The sequence below is a fragment of the Ochotona curzoniae genome, unplaced genomic scaffold (genome assembly GCF_017591425.1).
Source record: "Ochotona curzoniae isolate NIBS_2020 unplaced genomic scaffold, NIBS_Ocur_1.0 contig_2754, whole genome shotgun sequence".
NCBI lineage: Eukaryota > Metazoa > Chordata > Mammalia > Lagomorpha > Ochotonidae > Ochotona > Ochotona curzoniae.
Genome location: NW_024465582.1, coordinates 2,577,333 through 2,602,496, shown reverse-complemented (window position 1 = coordinate 2,602,496; position 25,164 = coordinate 2,577,333). Strand labels below are relative to the sequence as shown.

General features: G+C 46.7%; 1 protein-coding gene across 1 annotated transcript in view; it reads right to left on the bottom strand.

Annotated features, from left to right (window-relative positions):
- Positions 1-8,137, bottom strand: part of ADCY2 (adenylate cyclase 2) — a 273,347-nt gene extending 265,210 nt beyond the window's left edge. Inside the window, exon 1 of the mRNA XM_040977391.1 lies at positions 7,902-8,137. Within this exon, the coding sequence (XP_040833325.1) occupies positions 7,902-8,123 (222 nt within the window). The 5' untranslated portion in view covers positions 8,124-8,137. The remainder of the gene's footprint in view (positions 1-7,901) is intronic.
- Between the last annotated feature and the right edge of the window lie 17,027 nt (positions 8,138-25,164).

Below are 25,164 nucleotides of genomic sequence, written 5' to 3'. Positions count from 1 at the left end.
ACCAGTGTCGTAAAGTCTTATTTTGCAGGTCTGGCGCAGTAGCCTAGTGGCTAAAATCCTCTCCTTGCACCCACTGGGATCCCATATAGGTGCCCATTCATGTCCTGGTGGCCCTGTTTTCCATCCAGCTTCCTGTTTCTGGCCTGGGAAAGAGTACAGGATGGCCCCAAAGCCTTGGGACTCTGCACATGTGTGGGAGTCCCGGAGGAAGCGCCTAGCTCCTGGTTTCAGCTCAGCCCAGCTCCGGCCATTGTGGCTAAGTAGGGAGTGAATCAGTGGACAGAAGATCATCCTCTCTGTCTCTCCTCCTCTTTGTACATATGACTTTCTAATGAATAAATAAATACATCTTTAAAAATCTTATTTTGCCCTTTCTCCCTTACACAGTAAAGTACACCAACACATGCACACATAACTAAGTCAGTTTTAGGATTAAGTAGAGTGATAAAAGGCCACACTTTCAGCTCTGGCTTATCCTAAGTGGAATATCTCAATCACATTGGAAGGACACCCGAGGACAGCAATGTAAACAGGGAGGTTTCCCAATTCCAGGGCCTCCCAGCCAGGGTTCCCCATTACAACACAGATCTGCCACTTTGTCCAGTCTTGATCTTTCACAGGGCCACGGTTCCAGAAACTTGCCCAGGAATCTCTCACACAACATCCATCTTGAGAAAAGTTTCTTGAAGAACTTCAAGGTTCTAAAATGGAACGTTATGCCCTATCTCTGTGTGTTTCAACTGCAATCAATTATTCAATGAAAATATTGTAATTGCCTTAACTCAAAACTGAAGTGCCACGTTTTTCAAGAGTGTTTTGCTGCCTTATGCATTACTAATGGCCATGACCTAGATCCTCACTCTCAGCCTCTCCGCTTTGGCACAGTCACTCCCAAAGTCTGAACAGTTAGAAAAACAATCGGCATAGCCAATCAGAGTGGGCTTTGTGGGGGGGGGAGTAAAGGGGCGGAAGGGGTTGAGCCCGTAACTGACCTGCGTCTGATTTCAGAAACAGACCTGCGAGCCCAAGCAAAATGAAGGCTCGGAGCGTTATCCGTCATATTGTCAAGAGCAGTCGGGCCAGGAAAGTCTTCCTCCAAACCTCTTCTCATTCCATCCTTGTGATTTTTCACTGTGTGCCACACAAAGAGGGAGTGGTGTGGTCCTGACACTGTCAAATGAATCAAGCACGAGGCAATTCCATCACCCTGTTGTCTCCTCCCAGTGTACCTGGTACTAGAAGCCAGAATTGCAGGTGTCTGGCTACTTCCTAGCTTCATATAATGGAATCACATGGGAAATGCCAACTTCAGTGCCCTGGGTAACCTGATATGAAATTATACAAAACGACTAATACTGAACAGGACAAGGGCCATTATGAACATCTGCTTGGCAAGAGTCTCAGTGTTAGAGAATATCAAACTATGGCAAGATGTGAATTTTAATTAAAATAAGTATCCTTTTGTCTCTGGTTGTTTTTTCATAACTCATTCTTACTTGCACACCATTTGTAAGTAGAAATATACCCGCTGCTCTTGCATACCCAGAACTAAAAATTCGAGTACTCATCTAGCTTTTAGCCAGAAATATATTGACAAGAGACCTTAACAAAGCAGCTGTCTGTGGTACAAATATAATAGCAGCCAATACACTCATTTATTTGGAACTAATCATAACATGATATTGTGCTAAATGCTCAAGAGTCAGTCTTACCCAATACTCATCAAGGACCCTGAGCCTGTTTTGTTTTTCATCTTACAGAAGAAAGGACACATAAATTAACTTGTCAGGAACAAATATGAAGTGGCAATATTGACATCCAGGTCTAGCAACAGAGCTGGAGCTCTTGGCTAGTAAGTTACATGATGGAAATGCAACTGCTGAGGAACACACAGCCACAGGGTACACTGTGCATGCATCAAAGAAGCACCTGCTCTGTGGTTAGTATTAAGCTTAATACAGGGACCAAACGCTAAGCGTCTTCCTGTAAGAACTAACAGTTAAGGAGACAAGACAAACTCACAGAACTACTCTTGACTTTGGATGCCAGCGAGGCAGAGGGTGAATCACTGGGTAATACAGGAGATCTGTGGGCATTGGAGGCAGATCAAACCAGGTAGGAAGGCTCAACAGACTGCACCTGTGACACACAACCTGTGAGGTTGAACTGGGCATGCAGATAAAGGAGGAAGAGGCTTTATGCTGAGGGAGCCACCCATGGTGCCCTCCACTTCTGGGACCCAGAATGGGAGGCCACAACCGTGTCTGAGATGACTCCTTGACAGTGACCACGCAGGATGATGTTAGCCAAGGGCCCACCTTGCAGGTGGGAATATTCGGTGAAGAGAGAAACAGGTGCAGTTCTCCCTGTGTGTACAAAGTACAGCACAGACCAGTAAGTCAGAGGGTAGTGCCAAACATCTAGTTTGATCTGTCTTATCACCAGCCACTAGCAAGCAGTTACTGGCATTACCATAAAAACATTTGCAACAGAGTAATTGGTCACTGCTAATGGGGAAAGGATGTTTTCAGTAGAACATTGTATTTGAGGATATCAGTAAGAATCACAGCTCAATACTTAAGGCTATGTCATATTCTCCATGTCATATTCTCTATGCCAGGGACTGCTCACATAACAAAAGGAAAGCCAAAGGTGAATGCTTGGCTGAGTGGAAAACATCACACCAATCCAATGAGTAAAAGCTCTCTCTACCAAACTCCTTTGGCACTGAGAAACTAGCTCCACTACACAGAATTGGGTTCAAAGATGGCCACATGAGTAGGAGTCAGTCAGTGGAACTTCTACACCTGCAGTGTTCCTCATCTAAGGCATCTAACAAAGTCAGATCCCTGGTGACCTGGCCCCAACTCTGCAGCTGCATGACCTTGAGGAATTGAGCTTACTTCCCCAAGTTTCTCAATTTTCTAATCTGTACAGTGGACAACTTGCCAGCTTGAACACAATCGTGGCTTTAACATTAACAATGAAAATGCAACTACAAAAGACCTAGTGATGGCCAACAGCTCCTGGGGCTAACTGTAAGCTAGACATTGTCCTAAGGGCCTTAACACAATAATTCAGACCATCACCCTAGAAGACAGGTATCATTCCATTTTACACAGAAATTAACACCTGCACAGTTTGCCTAGGGTCACACAGAAGTGGAAAGAGACAAAGCCAACATTCCGACACTGCACTCAGATGCTCCTAACCAGGATAGTCCACTGCCTTCTAAATGTGGAAGGCAGGGCAGTGTAAGATTGCATTTGAGCCTCATATTTTAACAACTGAAGGCTGCCTCCAATTTGCTCCTTACCTGTGCTCAAAATTGCAACCCTCTCTCCTGCAGAAAACCACAGCTTTTTCTTGGCCTTTGCTTACAGCACAGGTAAATTACAACTAAAACCACTTAGTGAATTACTGGTTGCAAATTACAAACACCTGCCAAGGAGGTGCTTGTGGAGAAAGGCCATCTCCACTCCAGGACCTGGGAATTAGCGCTCTCCTCCTCCACTCCCAGAAGTATGAGAACACAGGTCTGTGTGCAGAATTTTCTACTTCCCAGGCTGCAATACCCAAAGAGGCAGGCAAGTTCTCTCACACACTGGAATAACGAATTCCATTTCCCTCCATGAATGAGCAGTCTGTTTATCACTTATAGAAGACAAAATATTTTTTAAAAAGATAAAAGATTGTTCCTCAATGCACACACACACAAAATACTGAGAAAGTTGCCATCAGAAGAAAAAAAAATACTGATGCTACAAAATGAATTTTTAGGGAAATTTACTAATCGTCATTGTTTTAAAAATACCACAGAAGAACGAAAGTGGTTTGCATTTTCAGTCGTATAAATTACTTGTGCATTTAGTAAAAGTTTATCTAGTAAAAGTAACCTTAAAAGTATATCATGCTGAAAAACAAACAAAAAAAGTCAACAATTGTGGAACTAGAATGTTTCCATACAAGCTAACATATTGACTTCTTACCATAATTTTCAGCAAAAACAATTCTGACTGGAGCCAAACAAAAGCCTCACGTCAACCTTTCGTAACAGTGATAAACAAGTCTTTTTAAAGCTGATTTTGGATATATGAATAAGGGAACTGCATTCTGCAATGAGAGTCAGCTGCAAAATGCCAAGGACACAATAAGACAACTTAAAAGTTTGGGGGAAAAAACAGCTTAAAGTTTGGTCTCATTGGTTTCCTGAGGCAAGCAATCAAGTTTATTTTTTTTCTCCCAGCTCAGCACTAAGTCAGGCGTTTGGCAGGAATTTGACACACAACACTGGAAGTTATAAATGACACCTGTCGTTAGGACTATCCACGTGAAGCAACAGAACATACTTCTCATATTATCTAACACAACATTAAAATTCAAGACATGCCAACATGTTCCATTTGCTCTGTGTTGTATCTTTAGATGTATGCCTTCAAAAATAAGGCATAAAACTATTTACTCATTCTTATACAGAAAATAATCAAGTAAGTAATACTACAAAATCTTCACTCGGGATTTCTTGTAGTATTTAAAAATTTTTTGAGGATTGGTTTAATTTCACGACCAATAATGTAGAATTATGGATGTCTCATTGATTTAAATTAAGTAAAATCATTGGAGGAACAGTGCCAACAGTGCAGCCACTCAAACTTTTTCTTTCTTTTGAAAATATACTGCAAGAGTCAGCTCTTGCAAAGTAGCTACATACAGCAGAAATCTCTATGGACTTGGATGCTGTTAAGATCATTTTGCAGTCCAAATGTTCTAGGAGACTAGGAATGTGAATGAAGAAAACTCGCAGGCTTTTTCTACAGGAACTGATGGAATCAAAACCAGGCAGATTTGGGGCCAAAGAAAAAACCTGTCCAAGATTCAGGCAGCAAAAATAGATCTGTTGTTCCTGAACTGCATGCCAGCCCAACTGGTAGAGTCAAGGGCTCTGAGGTGGAAATCGGGCAGGGTCCAGTAGCAGGGCTTCCCTCTCCACGGGAGCACCTCTCAGCTGCCAAGCCTGCCCAGTCTCAGAAAGCAACTCACCACACCACATGAGCACAGCTCCTTCCTCCACTTTCCAACCCCAACTGACTTCCACCGCCTGCATGGAGAACACCTCACGGAGAGTGGAAATGCAGACTGTGCTGCAGAAAAACAAGTAGAGCCGGAAACAGTAGGCACTGCTTCCTGCCATTTCCCCGCTCACAACTGGCCCTGCAGCCCCAACTGCCCCCCGACGGTGCCGTTCCACCTGGGGCCCACCCTACCTGATTCTGAATGAACCTGTTTCCACACAGCTCATCATGGCCAAGGATGCACACTGCAACTATCAGACCACGGACCAGGCAGAGTGGAGAACACGGTCCATTCCACTGTGCCTAAACCTCACCCTAGGTGGCAGCCATGCCATGTGACTAAAGATGATGTAGCTGAATACATGGCAAATGTAGGGGTGATTAATTTATCAAGGAAACGTAAAGCTGTCTGGATGAAGTTCTTTAGGCAGGGAGCTAAGTTAGAAATAGAGTAACCAGGACTCGAATTGGTGCTTCTCTGGGATTTCAGCATCAAGGCAGTGGCTTTATCCACTACACCACAATGTGCATAAAGTTTTAAAAGGATGCCATTCTATCAGTTCATCCAGCAAATGGAATATAATGAAACTGCGTAAAGGAACACAAGAACATGGGAGTTTGGGTTAACACATCCATTGGGACATCCATATCCCATTTCACAGAGCCTAGGCTCTGCTCTCAAGCACACTCTCTTGCTAATGTGCAGCTGCTGGAGGTCTGAGTCCTTGGCTCCTTGCTTCCACGTGTGAGAGAACAGAAGCGAGCCTTCAGCTCCTGGCTTCAGGTTGGATTCACTATTGTGGGCACCTGGGACACGAGCAGGTGCAAGATCTTCTCCATCACACACATTAAGCCTTCCCAATAAACAATTTAAAAAGGGAGGGCGGAAGCATGTCATGGTGGCTTCACAAACGAATTCTCTGCCTGCAGCACTGACACTGCATATGCATGCCAGGTCAGTCCTGGCTGGACCACTTGTGACCCAACACCCTAACTGTGGCCTGGGAAAGTCACTGAGGATGGCTCAAGTCCTTGGGACACTGCACCCACGTAGGAGACCTGAAGAGGCTTCTGGCTCCCAGCTTTGGATGGGCTCAGCTCTGGCCATTGTAGCCATTTAGGATGTGAATTACAGAATGGAATCCCTTCCCCCACCCCTCTTTCTGTGCAAAACCTGCCTCTCAAACAACATCTTTAACACACACACAAATATCAAAAACACAGAACTTTTAAATGAGAGGGCTTTCACCTACACTATGCTAAATCTCATACTCAAAAATATCTACACCAGCAAGGTTTAAGAAATTAGCGTGCTCTGGAATAGAAAAGTGGTGTGTGCACAGGGAACGCCTGAACCTCAAATTTGTCTTTAACTGTATTAACGTGCTATAAATAGGCCATCACCTGTTCCTCCTTCCCATTTAGATAGAGGAGCCAGAATGGGTTTGAATTACAGATTCCAGAGACTCACAAAGCAGATATGCTTTGTAAGAACAGGTTTCCAAAGGAAAATTGGAAGGGTGTCCCCACCCCTTCCTGCCTGGAGGACAGAGACTGAAGGGTACGGCTTAGAGACCCTGCTTGCGGACGTCTCCCTCCAAGTCCTTTCAGACCTCAAAGTGGCCAAGAGCGGCAGACAGCCCAGCCAAGCTGCCTGTGTGCAGAGGTGCCCAGCGCTGCAGCCCACCCACATCTGGCCTGGAAACATCCGGAGGCGCCTCTGCTCTCGCCCCTGTCTACAGGAATTGGTGTGTGCAGCTCTGCCGTCACTGCCTCCTACGTGGGATTTTCTGTTCTTTACTGCACTCAATCAAAAGGCAACACATGGGGCAGCAAGCAGAGGGGAAGCACCGTGATTTTAAAACGCCCGAGGCTTCGCACGCGTAATAACGTTTGAGGATCCCGTGGCTCACGATCCCCAACTGCCAGCCATCAATGGCAGCTGCTGCACGCACTTGGTGGTGAAAACGTCCGTGCCTAAGATCTTTTCTTGGCTCTCCAGACACAACTAAGCGCGCTCCGTTCAAAAGACAGCATCCTGGCCACATTCACTACTGCCCGCTGCACCCTCGGCGCGGGCCTCGCGCACCACTGTGCACACGCGCCAGTAAGGCGCTGCAAAAGTTTAAAGCCCACACCAAGAGGGAGAGCTGGGCTACAGGAAGTTACCGCCATCTACAGATTTCCTCTCCTAGCTCAGAAATGGAGCCAAGGATTTCTGCTGGGGGGGGGGGGGAGGCAGGAATCTGCCAATGCCGACCTCAGCTGTAGTGCTGTGGGATGCTCTGGGTGATGAAATCACCTTAACTTCCTCCCCCCAAACCGAGTCCCAGGATGGGCGGTCCTCCAAGGGTCCTACACTCCAGGGCTTCCCGACCACGGGGCTAAATAACCTCAAGTGGAAAGACAAGGCTGGAACCCCCACCTCCCCATTTTTTTCTTGCCATTAACCACTTTCCCAAGGCAGGCATTATAGAGGGTCACACAACACTCAATTCGAATTTTAGGTCGGTTTCGAGGACCGTGCCAGTGGACTAGAAGGGCGCAGCGGCGCCGCGCAGCCCACGAGCTCACGCGCCCGAGCCCTCCGCACGCGGACGCGGCTGGAAGCGGAGTTTGTCCGCCCTGCGCGTCCACCTGGCGAACACCCTGGCAACTTTATTTTGGACCAGGCGGTCCGGGGAAACTTTGTCTCGCCCGCAGCTCTCGCCTGAGCCAGGGCGGCCGCGGGCGGGCAGGAGGAGGCCCGGGCGGGAAGCGGCTCGGGGGGTCGGAGCCTGCTCCGGCACGGGGAAAGCGTGGGGCAGGTCGCGCGGGGAAGCCACTCACCAGCCCGAGCGCGAAGAAGACGGCGAGCAGGGCAAGGCAGGTGCCCATCACGATGAGCAGTAGGAAGACGATGAGCGGGTGCTGCTGGCTCATGCAGTAGTACGACTCGTAGAGCCAGTCCCGGGACCGCTGCAGCCCCTCGCCGCCGCCCGCCGCCGCTGCCGCCGCCGCCTCGGCGCGGTCCCTCAGGTAGCGGCGGCGCCGCATCGCCTCCTGCCACATCGGAGCGGCTGGTGCGCGCCCGGCCGGGGCAGCGCCGCTCACCGCCTCGGCCGGCCCGGCTGCGGGCGCCCGGCGCTGCGTGCGGGGGCCTCCGGCGCGGGCGGAGCTCGGCGCCCCGGGCTGGGCGCGCTGACGCGCGGGCGGGGGCCGGGCGGCGGCCTCAAGGGCAGCTCCGGGCGCCGCGCGGGAGGGGGCGGTGCCGCAGGGGCCCCTCGGCCCGCCTCGCCCCACCCCGCGCGCAGCCGGCCTCGGCGCAGGGGCGGAGCCGGCCCGCACCCGCCGCCGCCCCCCGACGGCCGCACGGCGCGCGGGGAGAGGCTCGGGCCGCCGGGGGTGCAGGAGGCGGGAGAGAGGGCGCTGCGCTCGGGGCCCGGGACTTCCTCTCCCTTGGCCAGGGCACGCTTGGCCTCAAGGTCTCCTCTGTCCTCACCGGAGCGCAGTTTGGTGGGGAAGCCCGCACTCCTGGAAACCGCTCAGAGCATGGGCGGGGGTGAGCGGGGGCCACAGCCCTCTCTTGTTGCCACTTGGCTCAGAGGCCGGCGGGTGACTCCCCTTTTCCACTCTCCTTAAGCGCCGAGGACCGGGATCCCCGCGACGCCCTGCAGTGGAGAGGGCTTCCCGTCCTGCTCTGCTCCCCGCAGCGGGGCCGAGGCTCCCACGTCCTTCCGCACTCCCCGGGGATGCGGGGAGTTTCCCTGCCCGGGTGGGCGGGAGGAGAGCCAATTGCCGCACCCACGCCGATCCCGGCGCCTGCAGCGTCGCTTGCACCTCGCACTCTTAGCCTTAGTCCCACTTTGGAGGTGCCCAGGCACTGGCCCTCGGCTGTCACTCTTGGAGATGTATGGGGCGCCCTGCGGCTGGCCACGGTCCCCACCCAGCGCTTTCTGGCCGGCGGCGGCGATGGCGGCGAGGATGCGCCTGGGAGCGCAGCTGGGCGCTGTGACTGGCGAGGTTGGCACTGGGATGAGCTCCTTGCGCGCCGCCTTGGGGCGCCGGGAGCGAGAGGCCGGGCGCCAGCCGCGCTCCGCAGGCATCCGGGGGGCGGCGCCCGCTCCGGATCGAAGGCGCTGATCCTCGTCCTGGAGATCGGGGCGCCATGGCAGCCCGTCCTAGTCGCGTCTCCATCGATCACACCTGGGCTGCAAAGCTTTAAGCAAAGGAATCCAGGAAGCGGAGCCCTCCCGCCACTGGCTAGCACCCCCTGCGGCGGGGTGGGCTGGGCCTTGTAATGCTGCCGCTTCTTGCAGCAGCTGATCCGTGCTCAATAGCCCAGAGACCCTGAGTCCTTGGTGCCACCCACCATTTCAGGAACGTTCTGGAACTGGCCTGCTGCCTTCCAGGTGGGCCCTATTCCGCTCAAGCGAAGGGCTTCATTCATAAAGGACGCGCAGCTGTGTGGTCAGCTCAGAACTCAGACCCTGCCCCTTGACCAAGAGTTAGGTTGCAAGTAGTTAATGCCTATGGGCTCCCGGGCAAGGGCTCATGCCTCCCGTGGCTCTGCCACACTCTAACTGGATCTCAGAGACCCAGCGGCAAGGGTACTGACTGGGGGGCTTGGGCAGGACGCAGAAGAGGTGGAAGACCCTTTCCCGAGGGTCCAGCTCGTCCATGGTCCCAGGAGTAGGCTGCCTTGGCTGAGTCCCTCAGAAGGGAGACCCTAGGAACACCCTGCTGAGCAGGGTCGCTGTCCTGTCCAGCCCTCTCTGCTCCCTGCTGTGCCCTGGGTCTTTCTGGCCCAGCAGTCACATTCTGGTCATTCCTCCTTTCTCCTGTTCTTCTGTCTTCACATCATGGACTGAAAAGGAAACCAAAAATCAAATAATGTGTGCTTGAGGTTTAGGCTGGAGAGAGCTGAAGGACGTGTGTGAGAAAAGCAAACCCTGACTCACCTTTCCCGTGGGGCAGCAATTTCCAATACCCTGTGAGCATGCATCCCTGTCCCAGGTGCCAAAGATTTTGCATGAAGATCATTTTGCGCTTGACTTCTTAAGAGTGTTTAAACAGCCATTGCTTTATTAATTCATTTAATAAATATTTGCTCTGTGCATACCATGTGGAGTGGTGAAAGAAGAAAGGACAGGGACCCTGGGACCCCTGTCGGAGTTTCCAACAAACTGGGAAAGTCCAGCAGCAAAAACCAAAAGACCAAAACTCAACCACCCATTTCCTACCATTTCATTTCCTACCACCCACCCCGCACCCCGGCTGAGTCATCCTACAGCAACACCTTAGCAGGAGTGAAAGACACAGTGGCTGTGGGTCTCCTCCCAGACTTTGTTGGTTTTGTTTAGTTTTGTGTGTCTTTTTCTGCAGGGGTCTCAGTGCTTTATGTAAAAGGACCTGGTCAGCGTCCCTATTTGGCACCCATTTGAATCCTGGTTCCTCTGCTTCTGATGCCGCTCTCTGCACGCACCTAGGAAAGCAGCAGAAGATGGCCAGATGCATGAGGCCCCTGTTCACATGTCAGACCCTGGAACCGATCTCACCTAGTGAGCCAGCCAATGTAAGATCTCTCACTCACTCACTCACTCTCTCATTCTCTGGCCTTTGTGCTGTGAGTGTCTGACTCTGATTTTCAAACACAATAAACTTCTAAAAAGAAAAGTAGACCAGGATACGCAACCTTATGATTGTTCTCTCCATGTCTTAGAATCCCCTGCACCACTTCCTGTGTAGGGAGAGGAGAGGGAAACAAAGAAACAAAGTATAACTGGTAAGCATCATCAGCTGAAAGTCATCCTTTAGTACAAAGCCAGGATTCTGAGATACAGGGCCATGTCACCAAGCCCCGTGGCGGCTGCTAGCTCCTTACTGCAGAGAGTAAGCCCAGGGAGCAAGAAGTTTCACCGCCCTGCCCATCCACTTACCTGTGACAAAATGCATAAGGAAGCTGTGTAAGCTCTCCCCAAGGATGTAAGAGGCATCGCAGGACACTCTCAACGCTAGAGGGCAGCCCTCTGTCCTCATAGCCCAGGGTGGGAAGGGCTTCTGGGTGTGCACTGGGGGTTCGCTTCTGCCAGTCATCACCTTGAAATCCTCAATGATCTTTTACACAAAAGATTGCACTCTTGCACCCTGCAAATGAAAAAAAAAGCCTGGTCCTGATGACAGGTCACCTCACACAGCCTTCCTGTCTCCCGCTGCCTGTCACAGCAGCACAGTGTCTGCCCCACGACAGGGCCCTTTTGTGCACGGACTCCAGGCCACTATCCCTCTTCTTGTGGTCATCTCTTCCAGCCTTCGCACAGACTACAACACACCTGATCGCCTGTTGATCCAAGTAATCCCGTTGTGAGTCAGGGTTATACATCCATGGGCTCTGCTTTAAAAATAACCCAGCTTCTAGTTTCTATTTTAAATCCACTTAGATTGGTCCGGTCAATAATGATGCTGTCATGTTCCTCGCAGCAACCTCAGGGCCTTGATTGATTAAATAAAGGCAGGCCAGCCAAGCCTGCCAGGGGCAGAAGGGGGTATATGGTGAGCATCCCAGGGATGGAGAGCTAAGCATAGGCTGTATCCCTGTGTATTCATTCTTCTCTTTAGCAAATACATTACTAAAATGTATATAATGAAGTATGAACGGTGTGTCAACAGATGCATCATCTCTGTGAGATATGTTTTGTGTACCCAGATAGCATTAACAGTTGTATTGAACCAGAGTCTGGGGCTATAGAATCCACCCAACCTCAGGTAGGTCTGGACTCCTAGAAGCTGTGTTAACCCCTGCAGCGCAGGCAAGCTTGCCTCAGCAGCCCAGTTTGCAGAACAAGTTGCAGAATCAACCACAAACTCATTCATCTTTTTCCTCCAGCCATTGCAGAAGGCTGTCCCCAGGCCTCTGAGAGCTCCTATACGCTCGGCTTGTTGGATGAATCATTTCTCCAGTGACAAACCAAGCATAAATATTTCATAGAGTCATCTTTAATGTCTGGTTTCCGGTGGATTGCTGGAATGCGAGGCCCTTAGAGTGAGGGAAAACAGCCCTGGTGTTTAGGAACAGACCTTTCACAAAACCCACTGATACCACTGAAAAAAGTGTACCACAGTACTTTTCGAAAAGCCACAGAGCTGTTGACGATCCTTCCATGAGCAGGATGAGAAGCAGGAACAGGGTCATCACTGATCAGTCTCCAGCCCCCGTGGCCCTAAGAGGGATATCAATTCCTCTGCTCTTGCTGGGAAAATGGGATGTGAAAGGCACTAACTCAGGCCAGGCAGGCTTGGGCTCAGGATGTGTGGCCTGGGGAAGTATGGGAGAAGGGCTTACTCACCAAGTTTGGAGGTACAATCAGGAGCACTCAATCGAGGCTAATTTCTTTACACTGTCAAACTGGACGATAATGTGAAAAGCAGTGCTGCAGTGTCCCTGAAGGGCATGAGTAGTCATCAGCAATGGGCTTTACAGGTGCGTTTTGTTGAGAACATTTCTCTTAAATTCACACACCTTTGTCTTCCTGTAACATGCAGTTTTCCATGCACGTTTCGAAGACTGTATCCACGGCTTTCAACATTTTTTTTTTTTTTGCATCAAAGTAAACACCTTTAAATTTCAATTTCCATGAACTTTTAAAAGTTCCTTGTGTTTTGGTTCAATTTCACCCAGCTTACATGGTTTAGGCCATTCCCCACGCTTTGAGGCATGATTTCATTTTCAAATTTGAAAACACATCAAGCTCATTGGTCCTGTAAGTCCACACTGTGTCATTAATAATCGTTGGCAGCTTTGGAATGCCCTCAATGTCCTGAGTTTTGTATCATCTCACATATTAAATGTACATCCTTGATGTGTCCTCTGAGTTTTAATTTATCTTTAAAGAATATCAATCATTTATTCTAAGCATTTTCATATATATTTATCCTATATTATGCTGGGGAAAGGCAGTGATTTTAATTCATTTCTTATGAATCAAGGAGAAAATTATTTACAACAAAGAACAGTTTGTAAGTATAAAATGCAACTACACTGGGAAAGTGTGTTTAGTGCAATCTAAATGTGTCACAGCAAGTACTGTCATGTTTAGTATAATGTAAGAAAGATAATCCATCAAAAGCACGCCAAGGCAGGTTCGTGGACGTACACACATCTTATTTCGCTGTCAGTCTGGTTTCTGTCCCCTCACTAGGATCTGTTCCGTAAGGGCAGGGATTTTGTTTCTTTTGTTCATGGTGGTGTCCCTATGACCTGAAATTTGCAAAGCACATAATGTGTTCTTTATATAGCATGTATTAGATGAGTGAATGAGTGACTTCATCCTTTCAGCTGACAACAGCAGATTACCCCAAGCAAAACTTGGTTCCACAGAAATCGTCCCAGGTCTGCAAGAAGTTACACTGATAGCAGCGCCATTCCCTCAACTATCTTCAAACCTCACTGTAACTTCAAATGCTGCTAGAACAAAGCTTTCATGAGGAATTAACAGCTATTGCAGCAATTCCACCTGAACAGTACAGCAAAGGATAAACACACATTTGAGGTAAAAGCCTAAAGAAAGAGTAGCTAAATGAACATGTTTAAGAGAATATGCTATCTTCAGAAAGTAACAGCTGGGGCTGGGTTTTAGTCAAGAGAAAATGGCATTGGATACTACAAGCTCCCAGAAGTATTGCAGAGAACAACAGCGAGCCAGCAAATCCACAACATTTGTACTTTGCAGTGCAGTAAAGACATGGATGCAACAGACGCAGCAGTGGCTGATGAAGGCCACTCCTGGCAGCGGGGTTGTCACTAGCATTAAGGAGAGTTACACCAAGAACAAACAGCACAGAAGAGGTGTGCTGGGGTTAGTGGTAGGCTAACTACTAGATTTTATTTTTAAAAGTAAAATATTCCTAAATTTAATTTCAAATACATGAGCTTTTTGTCCATGGCCTGTGTTGTGCATTTCCTGTCATAAATGGAAAACTTCACCATGAATTCCAGTCATTTTTTCAATGCATTGACTGTTGCAGCCTGCAATAATCCTGAATATCCCATACCTAAATAATGTGCACTTCCCTTCCAAGTGGAACTACAATCACAAACTTGGGTTTCTCCTGCTACCCGGGTACACTCAACCGCCACATGCACCAGATCTCCGCTTCCTTCAAGAACATCACAGCACCACTGCCCCAGACTTGAGCTTGTTGTACTTCTGCCTGTCATCCACCCACTTCCAAACACTCCTTGTTCCCACCAACTGCCCAGGCTTTCTTTATACTGCTTAGTCTCTGGTGCCCTGACCCTGTGGCACCTGCCTTTTGAACCCTCTAGTGCCTTTGACTGCTTAGGTGAGTCCCACACATAATAACCTATTGGGGAGCCCCTGAGGTCCCACCTCCATCCCACCTCCATCACACCTCCGTCCCACCTCCGTCCCACCTCCGTCGCACCTCCGTCCCACCTCGTTCCACCTCATCCCACCTCCGTCACACCTCCGTCGAACCTCCATCCCACCTCGTCCCAGCTCTGTCCCATCTCCGTCCCTAGACCTATGAACATGTCTCCGCTGTCCCTCCCTTACTCCTCTGCCCACTCACCCTCACTCCTTCCTCGTGCTGCAGGACTGACGCTGACGGCATCCCCCTTGGCCTTCCTCTTGTACGCATTCTCACCCTGTCCACTGATCCTAACATGATCAGATCCCAATTAATATCCCAAAATACCAAGCCACTATTGCCAAACCACATTTTGGATATTAGAGGTTTAAGTAAAAGACATCTTGAACAAGTATCTTTATAGCAATGCATTCTAATGGATGACTCAAGTCACACCCAGGCTTATTCTGTCATTTCTTATAGTAAAGGCATGAGAGTTTAGATAAATATGGAAAAACTTTGTAAACATTGTGTTTTTCATAGAACGTTTAAAATTAAGTAAATAGTGGGAACAGTTTCATAGAAAATGATAATTAATAAGAAATGTTTACAAGGAGAATCAATTGAATTTGGCAGAATGAGGCACAGCCTGCTTGCTGTTGCACTCAAACCACCTTAAAATTCACTTTCGTAGCTCCCACTTTGTAGCAAGGTGATACCTGGGACAATGAGTGCAGAAGGTTGCTCGGTTCAGGAGACCAACTGCTTCTGATAAAATAACCTCCATGTGGTTCATGTGGCAACTCTGTCCACTCTGTATTTACATTGTTACTGGGAGACTTGGAAGATGTTTTTGTGCTCAGCAGGTTTAAGGAATAAAATAGGCAGTCTTAAAGCCTACACACTCTTTATTGCATTACATTTTACTAATACACACACACAAAATGATCTGTGAGTACTGCTGCGAGGGCATTGGTTATTCTTACAATTGTATCGCTTAACAATCCCATAAATGAGGGCCTTCTTTAAAACAAAACTTAGAAATTTTAATGATATTTGCATTAAAATAGAGAAAAATCAATATCAGCCTTGGCAGGTGTTCAGTGTTGATTCAAACTGTTTTATGGCAAGTTTCAATTCGCATGTGAATGACCTGTTCTGAAAGGCAGAGCAGGAGGTGGATGTGTATAGTGGAAGGGGAGAAGCATTTTCCCTTTGCTGGCTCACTCCTCAAGTGTCGGTTGCACCCAGGGCTGGGTCAGGCTGGAGGCAGTAGCACAGAATTCCGTCTGGATGTGCCACATAGTTGGGTCATCCTCTGGTACCTGTGAGGGTCTGCATTAACAAGCATGCTAGGATTGGAAGCAGAGCAGGTACTGGAACTCAGACACTCTTATTAGGAATGCAAGCACCCAAAACAATGTTATTCCCAAATAAAGTATATATCTTTAAGACATACACTTTGCAATTGTATATCCACTATATACATGAAAGAAACTATGAATTCTTCTTATACATATAAATTTGAGATACGTATATTTACATTTGTTATACATATGCTACATATTTACATATATTATACATATACATTTGAAATATTTTATACAGTTATACCTATTTTAGATAAAATTTTATAAATCTAAGTTACAGCTCTCTTCTGCCAAGAAGCTATTATCATACACTGTTTCTATTTAATTTTTCACCTTTTTCAATGTTTAAATGACAAATTTAAGGGATAAAAAAGTGTGCAGTGTCACATTAAGAATCACAAGTGTAAGTGCATAAAAAATTCAGACTTTCACATGTAACCCATCAGATGTCATCTTTCACTTGAAACCATCCAGAATGTTTTTATTTCCTGAGAGTCTGATGTTTTTAAGTCAAATAATATTCAGTATTTTTCTTCTGCATGGGTCTCTCACCACTTCAGTGAATTTCATAAAAACAAAGTGCAAGATGGGACTTGTCAAATTATTATTTTTTCCACTTAGCCTGGCTCTGAGACTTTTCTCAGAACCCAGAGAGAGTTTAAGAATGGTCTTTGAGCACCAAAAAGCCAAGAGCCATGAGGAAGTGTGTTAGGAAAAGAGGACCCAGGGGTATTCTTGTTGAACACACCGCCACTAGGCAGAAGAGAAGAGAGAGGCACTTCTTCCACTTGGGCCTTCAGCCAAGTGATTATTGGATGAAACTACACTAGGACATCCAACATTTTCTATCAAGAGCTTAGAGGATGCTTGTTTAGAACTGTTAGTTTTCTAATTTATGTTAGCCCAAGACCCATTCATTCTCATTTAAGCACAAAAATGTAAGACTTTCAGAAGTGGATCATACTGTTTCAGCCCATCAGACAACTGACTCTTCACAATTAGGACATTTTCATTCATTCATTCATTCTTCCTGTACTATTAGTATAACCCTGTAATCAGGGGGAACTGCCATGGTTATTTAACCATTTAGGCTTTTCAGCTTTTTAATTGACAGACAATAAATTCATGCCCCACCCCATGCCCAGGAAGGATTCGTAAAGTAATCTTAGCCCCCTGATGATTGTACTTTAAACAGTACTTAATTAAAAAGATAATCCCAGCTACCTTGAAGCTATATGGGATATAAATTTCAATTAAATAATAGAGACAAAAACTAAAACTAATTAAAATACAGTAATTTAAAGTAACTATTGGTTATAAATGAAAGGTAGACTTGATTATTTTTAAACGTGGTGTGTGTGTAAGCTAAATGCTAAATGGATGTTGAGAATCTAAGGTAAGAACTGTACATACTGAAGGACCTGCCAGATAGATTCACCAGGCTGAGAACTTTGCTTCAGGGTCCTTCAGGAGCAGCTTACCCTGGAGAAGAGATGCTCTTTAGCCATGCCTTCCCCATTGGGACCCAATATGGAGGGAATATTGTTGCTCTATTTTTTGTAAGTTCCTTGAGCTGATCGCAATGCCCCATCCATGCTGCAGAGGGAGGAAAGAGATCCTGTTGAGCACGGTAAGTCATCAGTCTGTAACTGTACAACACAAGCTCTGAGCGAACAGGCAGCAGCTGCTTCTGAGGATCCACACACCCTTCCTTGGATTCACCCAAGTGGCGTCTAGGAGCTGTGACAACAGAAGCAAAACATGCACAGATCCAGTGGCTTCACTGCCCAGAACTCTTCAAAGGGTCCTGGGCATTCCCTTTTCTTATGGAGAGGGCCCCTGTGGTCACTCTTGTCACATTTCAGCTCTCACTGGTTCTTTTCTTGAACCCCTTGCCAGGAGGACTTTGTCTGCATACTGGCAATTCCATGCAGGGTGATCAGCTCTCACCTCGCCTCTTTACAAAACATTCTGACATTCACAGACATGCAGAAAGTTGCGAGGTCTGCCCACACATGGTGCATACTCCTCAGCTCCATCAGCTGTCTCCTGGCTTATTGCCTGGGGCTGTCAACGTTCCTGCACGCAGACACCCTTTGTGCGTGCAAGATGGTGGGTGCATGCTCCGTTTCACAATGTGCTTGCCTTCTATCTGCTGAATGTTTTCTGACTGTGCATGTCCTAAGCTTTCCAAGCTCTGTCACCCACTATTGAGAGGCTAGCAGAAGATGGCTATCCTTCCCAAGTTTTCCGTAGTTCTTTTCCGATTCTTCCATCTTGCTATCCACTTTGGGACTTTCTACTCTTATTCCTCAAAGGTTTCTTTTGTGTGTCCTTGGAAATGTCTCTGTTAAGGTGTAGGGGGAGAATACACATTGTATATGCAGCAGAATTCATACAATATCATTGACAGAACAAAACAACCCACTCATTCTCAGACCACAGCAAGAGCTGAGAGATCACTGAACAGCAGCCACATCTACCGGGACCCATTCCCTGGGACTCTCAACCTCCCAGAGTACATCCAAGCAGATGCCTACAGTTAGTAAAGATGATGAAAGTGCTGGCAGAGCTGGCCAGCTGCTGTGTCCATCCCAGCAACTCTCTCCTAACAAAGGCTGTACTTTACAAGCTCTGCCTTGTTGAACAAGTCAAGAAGGCCAGTGCTAGGAAAACAATGCCCTTCTTAGTAATGCATTCCTCTTGCTTTCCTGGCACTTCAGTGGCACCTGTTCTAGAGGGAAATGAAAGTTTCATAGTTTGTGAAGTGGAAGAGCTGTTTTGAAATATTTTCCAATATTCAAATTACAGAGACACTGTAGATACTGGTGCTGAACTCTGAACCAATAAATGACAGCAGCTTATGTGAAATGCCTTGAAGAGATGAAATAAAGACAGTATATTGAAATTGCCAAGAGATAGATTTTGGCTCAGCAGAAGGTTCCTCATACTGCAACCAATTATCTAGTAAGTTAGCAATTTGAAAGAATGACTCCTGTAATGGATAGCTACACATTGGACATTATGACTTCTGGTTCTAACCCTAACATTCCTATATACTAGGCCCAAGTTGGATAAGCAGAAATACTGCAAATAGGCAAACAATAAATGGTGACATGGGATTCTCTAAAAGTGCTATTTGTGTAAAAATCAGAATATAATGCATTAATTTAATGTGTTCTTTTCGTCTGACATATGAAATAGTCACCTAGGTTTTTACTACTATTTTTTTTTTTAGAAAATCCACATATGGCAAATAGCTAAATTTTAACATAACCAGTTGGCAAAGATATATATATATACACTAGTATAATTGAATTTGCTTGACCCTTTAAGAACACATTATAATTTAACCTAAAACATTTTAAACGTTTATTTTAATTTTTAGTTTTTAACAGATTCAATGTGATTCTACTGCTTATTTAGTATACAGTGTGTATTTTTTTGAAAATTTGGAAGATCATTTATATTATCTTGAATTCAGTTTTAAATGGGTAATCTTTAGGGCCAGAGTGGTAGCATAGCCGGCTAAGCTGCCTCCTGAGGTGCCTGTGCGTCCACTTCTGACCCTGCTGAAGCACTGGCAAAGGCATTGGAAGATAGCCTAAACTCCTGGGTCCTGGCTGTTTAAATGGGATATTCAGAAGAAGCTCCTGGCTCAATGGGACGTGAACCAGTAGTTGGATAACTTCTCTCTCTTTCTTTCTGTAATTCTGTCCTTCAAATAAATAAAATAAATATTTTTTTTAAATGGAAAATAACAGTGAAACCAGTACTAAGAATTACAGCACCTAAAATGTTCAATATACACTATGTGAATATTAAAATGAAATTTAATTTTATGTAAATAGTGAGATAAATGGATAAAGTATGATGAGTATAAAGTTAAGACATTTTTGATCAAAAAATAATGATTTTCAGAAATATAGCTCCTATCATATTAAATATCCATCTAACAGTTCTCCTCTGAAAACAAATGTTCAATTTAGTTGAGTCAGGTAATGACCCAAAGTGTAAGTTATGCACATAAAGCCCTGGGTCCCTGGGAAGTGCACACACAGTGACTGAAGTCCAAACCCTGTTGACTGGCTCCCTAATGTCTGCTCCGTTTGCTTTTCTTTCCAGGCCTGCTCTGCACTTTCAGTTCAGTAAAGTTGGCTTCCAGAATCCTGAATAAAGGGCTCTTTGCTGTGAGGCTTGCCTTAGAAACTGCGATAAGAAACAGATGGTGGATGGGAGAGCAACCATTACATATGCCTCAGGCAGCAGCCAAGCCTTGGGCCCCTCGTGTCCAGGGCCACCGAGCACCTCAGCCATCCTACTATCACATACCCCACCTTCAAGCATAGCACCAATACCTAGCAACTGGGAGCAACTGGAGCAGCAGCCACAGTGAGGCCCGGGGTGGTGAGGAGTGTCCCGGATCTCCTAGGCAGCTCTAGGCCCCGGGGGGAGGGGTGTCCTGGACCTCCTAGGCAGCTCTAGGCCCCGGGGGGAGGGGTGTCCTGGGCCTCCTAGGCAGCTCTAGGCCCCGGGGGGAGGAGGAGGGGAGGGGTGTCCTGGACCTCCTAGACAGTTCTAGGCCCCGGGGGGAGGGGTGTCCTGGACCTCCTAGGCAGTTCTTTAATGGCCGTTTCACCAGAGGCTATCCCAGCATAGCATCAGCGAGCACAGAGGTGTACCTGCTCAGTGGTTTTACTTCGTTCCATCTTCTGCCACAATTCTTTCTTTGTGTGTGTGTCTATTTACATGCATTACATAATGTTTCCCTAAATCATGGGAAACTTACTCCTTTATTTTCACAGAATGTGACTCATTAATCCTAGAAATTTGATATGTGAAGGACCAAGCAATCTCAGAACAGCTACAGTTGGAGTTTTCCAACAGCATTTTCTAAGTCACTTGGGTGTTCATACATTGCTTATTATAGTCAGTTTTGATTTCGGAAATCTAAGATCAGCTTAAATTCCTCTACATAAAATGGTCATAATTAATGGAGTTGAGTGTCTGCTTCCTAACCTCACTTAGGGACAATATGAAGAACCTAAGGCTGTCCAGTTACAGTCACAAAATCACTGGGTGATAGAATATCAGCATTATATCTTCACAAACGTGTCTGCAACAGCACTGTCACTACATGCTCATTTCTCCATCAAATCCAATAACACCTTTTCACTGTTTGCGATAAAGATACTATGTCTTTGAGAATGACATCTGCTCTTCATATTAAGTTGCAACAAAATGAAAGTTGAACGTGTCAGAACTAGACTTAGCCTTTGTCCCTGCGTCACAAGGCCACTTAGGCACAATTCTTGGTAGATCATCATTCATTCTTTGTGCCTCTGAAACTGGAACTGTTGTGGTAGTGCCCAGGCATCGTTTGATTGCTTGCTGACTAATATTAACCTTAAAAAGATGGAAAAGAAGTCATCAGCTTCTTGCTCCAGGAGACCAAGTGTCCCCATTCATCAGTGCTCTGTGGCCCTGATGGCTTAGGTCTGGGGAAATTGTCTGGAATAACTTCCAACAATGTCACAGCCCATGCTTTCTCCCTAGAAGAATCTGATGCTAAGAATAACCTTAGAGAAGATGCTGGTCCAAGCAGGGGGGGTGAGGAGAAAGGGAACCATGGCAAGGACAGCAAAGAAGCAATGCACAGTTGAGTTAGCACAGAGCAGGCAGCTCTGCATCTGTAGTCCCCGGGCGAGCAGCACTGAACTGATATAGCGACGGCACAGACCCAGCACTGTCTGCAGAGGAGAGGCAGGCAGTGAGGAAAAGTGTTCCTGGAGAACTTGTCTCTGTTTTTCCCTTTCCCATGCTCAAAGCTCATTTCATACTCCCAAATACCAATACCCAGCCCCTGTGTGACTGCCAGGAAGCCAGATCCACGCCTCATTCTGTGGTCTTGCATTGACATGTGAGCTTGACTCAGCATGAGCTCAGGAAGCCTCAGAGAGCTCAGCGAGGATGGCTGCAGACACTTAAGGAAGGAGAGAGGAAGGTGCTGAAGGAGCTGAGAACATCCGTGACAAAGGAGCTAATGGCGAGCCAGGATCGCCTGGGCTTGTGCCTAACCTTGCAACACCAGTAGCAGACCGATTCCCTGGTGCTTTCTCTGTTATGGTTAAAAATAATGAAAGAGAATGTCCTTGGCCTCAATACTATCTTTTCTTCTTTCCAACCACGAGTTTCAAGTAATGGAACAAAGCATACCAAGACCCTGTGTTAATGTCTTCTCCCTTATTTTTTTAAGTTTTGCTAACATAAGAGAAACTAATCTAAGAATTGTTAGCTTCACATAAGACAAGGATTAATATAAGCTTTGTATAATGCCCAGATAAAGATAGTATTGCTAGACGTTGGTCAGTTGCTATGTAGGTAGGTGAAAAAACAGATGAACACAGTTTAAGGTTATCCCATACCAACAAAGGCAACCAGTCTGTCTCTAATGGTCGTATCTTGTACAAAATACAGTATTGAGATTATTCTAAGTCTTACATTAATAATCAGAGTATGCAATATGTACATATCCGTGTGCATGTGTATCTACACAAGCTTCAAATACTTAGGGTTACTACCCAAGCAAATGTATTATCAGTGATGTAGATGGAGGAATGACACGAGACTTCACCTACATTTATGTGCCTTCTAGTTTTTCTTTTCTTTTTTTTTAAGACTTATTTTTATTATTTTTTTATTGGAAAGGCGGATATACAGAGAGGAGAGACAGAGAGGAAGATCTTCCGTCCAATGATTCACTCCCCAAGTGAGCTCAACGGTCGATCCTATGCCGATCCGAAGCCAGGAGCCTCTTCCGGGTCTCCCACGCGGGTGCAGGTTCCCAAAGCTTTGGGCCGTCCTCAACTGCTTTCCCGGGCCACAGGCAGGGAGCTGGAAGGGAAGCGGGGCTGCCGGGATAGAACCAGTGCCCATATGGGATCCTGGGCGTGCAAGGTGAGGACCTTAACCACTGCGCCACCGCGCCGGGCCCTAGTTTTTCTTTTTAAACATTTAAAAAGTTGTTCAAATAGCAGAGATACGGAGGGAGATAGGTATCCCAACCATCGGTTTACTCTCCAATGCCTGCAACAGCTAAGGTTGGGCTAGGCTGAAGTCAGGAACACGAACTCAATGCTCAGGTCCCCGTTGTAGATGTCAGGGTTCTCGACTGCCTGAGCCATTCACCTGCAGTCTCATGGGGTCTGCATTAGTGGAAAGCTGGGCTCAGGAGCTGAGCCAGGGCTCAAACCCAGCACTCTGAAATGGGATGCGGTCAAAACATCTATCTCACTTTCCGCGTTCTCTACAGAGGCCATGTTTTTGAAATAATAAAAATAAATAAAACACTCCAATATTAAGTCAAATACTAGAATTGGCAAAAGTACTTCATTACCTAAATCAACATAGGCATGCCACATACATGTATTAGGTATTGCTCTGAGAGCTCGTTGTGGGTCTGAAGGAAGCCTGTCTCTAAAACTTGAATGTGTTCGCTCCATCGGTGATAAGGCAATGGGAGACTCAGAAATATTTCCCTCACTTCTCAAAAGCTGATTTTTAAGGTAAAATAAGAGAAACTTCTGTGTTCTGAAACACATTGAGAGGAAGCACATTGACCCTCCCCTGTGGCTGGCATTTCAGCTTTGATAAGATGCAAAGCAACTTTCTGATGCTGGGTACCCCTGGAAGCGGCAGCCAAACCTTTGAGATCTCACTGAGTGTAAGGCTATGCTGCTTTGGTTGGTATTATTTCACTCTGTTCTGCTCAGGGGTGGAGGAAGAACTACTCTACCCATGAACCACAATTCACACCCAGTCACCTTAGCTTTGGCTGGCGCTGTACTAGCAACACAATGATAGTCTTCTCCTGGAGTTTAATTTCACTCATTCCTTGTTGACTCACTCAAATGTGTTCATTGTTCAATACACTCTAAATTATCAGAGTGTCATGGGATTATTCCTTCTTGATCCATTACCCAAAGAAAACAGAGATTTGAGTTACAGATGTGAGAATCTCAGAAAATTCTTGGGAAATAAAATCAAAAGATAAGTTTACTTTGGTGTAAAACGATTTTGTAATCCGTGCCACTGGCTTGGCTTGGTTCAAGCCTAAAAGCCTCTGCAACACTAATGGTCTATTTCTCAGTGTGAGACCAAAGAACAGAGGCCCTGGGGAGTTTGCAGGGTCACTAGGGGTATGTCCTGGAGTCCAAAGAGTCTGAAACTCTTCATTCCAGAGGCCAAGGATCAATTTCCCAGCTCCAGAAGAAAGATAGTAACTGTTGCTTTGCCCTTCTCACTGCCCTGGGTCCCCAGCCAATCACATGGTAATGGCCCACATTGAGGGTGCACATTCTCTGCTCGTCCATGGACTCACACACCAGTCCCTCTAGAAATACCCTCACAGACACAGGCAGAAGCTCCCCAGACATTCCCAAATCCAATCTTATTCATACCTAAAATTAGCGATCTATGCCAATTTTCTGTTAGTCCTATTAGCCTTATCTGTGTGATGCATGTCTTGAGGCAGGTTTCCTAGAAGCAGCTTCAATATCACACTGAAGCTATCCCAAATTAGGCAAGGAGGCCAGTCTTTGAGGCGCCATGGTGTTGGACACTTAGCCGCTCATTGCCATTCCCTGCTGGGGAAAGCAGGATACATGAATGGCAGGATAAGATAGCTGCTCTTCAGCAGAGGCTAATAGGTAGCCATTAGCTGCCATACTTGGCAGCTTGGGCATGGGTTGCAGCAGCTGGCAGAGGGGATCTGCAAAGCTTCCCAGGCATGGCTAGTGCTGCATATGGATTGCTGGGCCTGTTTTCTATTGCCGTCACAAACTATCTCAGGCTGGCTGTTAAGCAAAGGAGTCTTTTTAGTTCACAGATTCTGCAGACTCCAGTGGATTGGCAACAGCACCTGCTGCCTTCTGATAGGGCCTCCGGGCACATGACATTCAGTGGCACAGCACATAAGCAGAGAGGTCCCAGGTCATGACAGGAAGAGATTATTCAGGAGTTAGGCTGTTTCTTCCTAACACCCACTCCTACTGAACATACCGGGGTCCCGAAAGAACGACGTTAATGCCTTGCAAGGGTGGTTTCTTCGTGATTTATTAAAACTTTCACCACCTCCGAATATTACATAAGTGGGGACAAAGCTTATAGAATATGAACCTTAGGGGTAAAATTCACTCCATTCCCAAGCTGTAGCTTGGATCGCGTTAGGCCACTCCAGTGTCTGGTACTCACCTTTCTGTCCTCCATTTCCCACAGCCCTTAAATCTTGCAGGACCTACAGCCTCATTCCATGTATTTCTTATTGAATGTATGACTTCAGACTCATGACTTGATTCTGTCTGCACAGCCCTTTT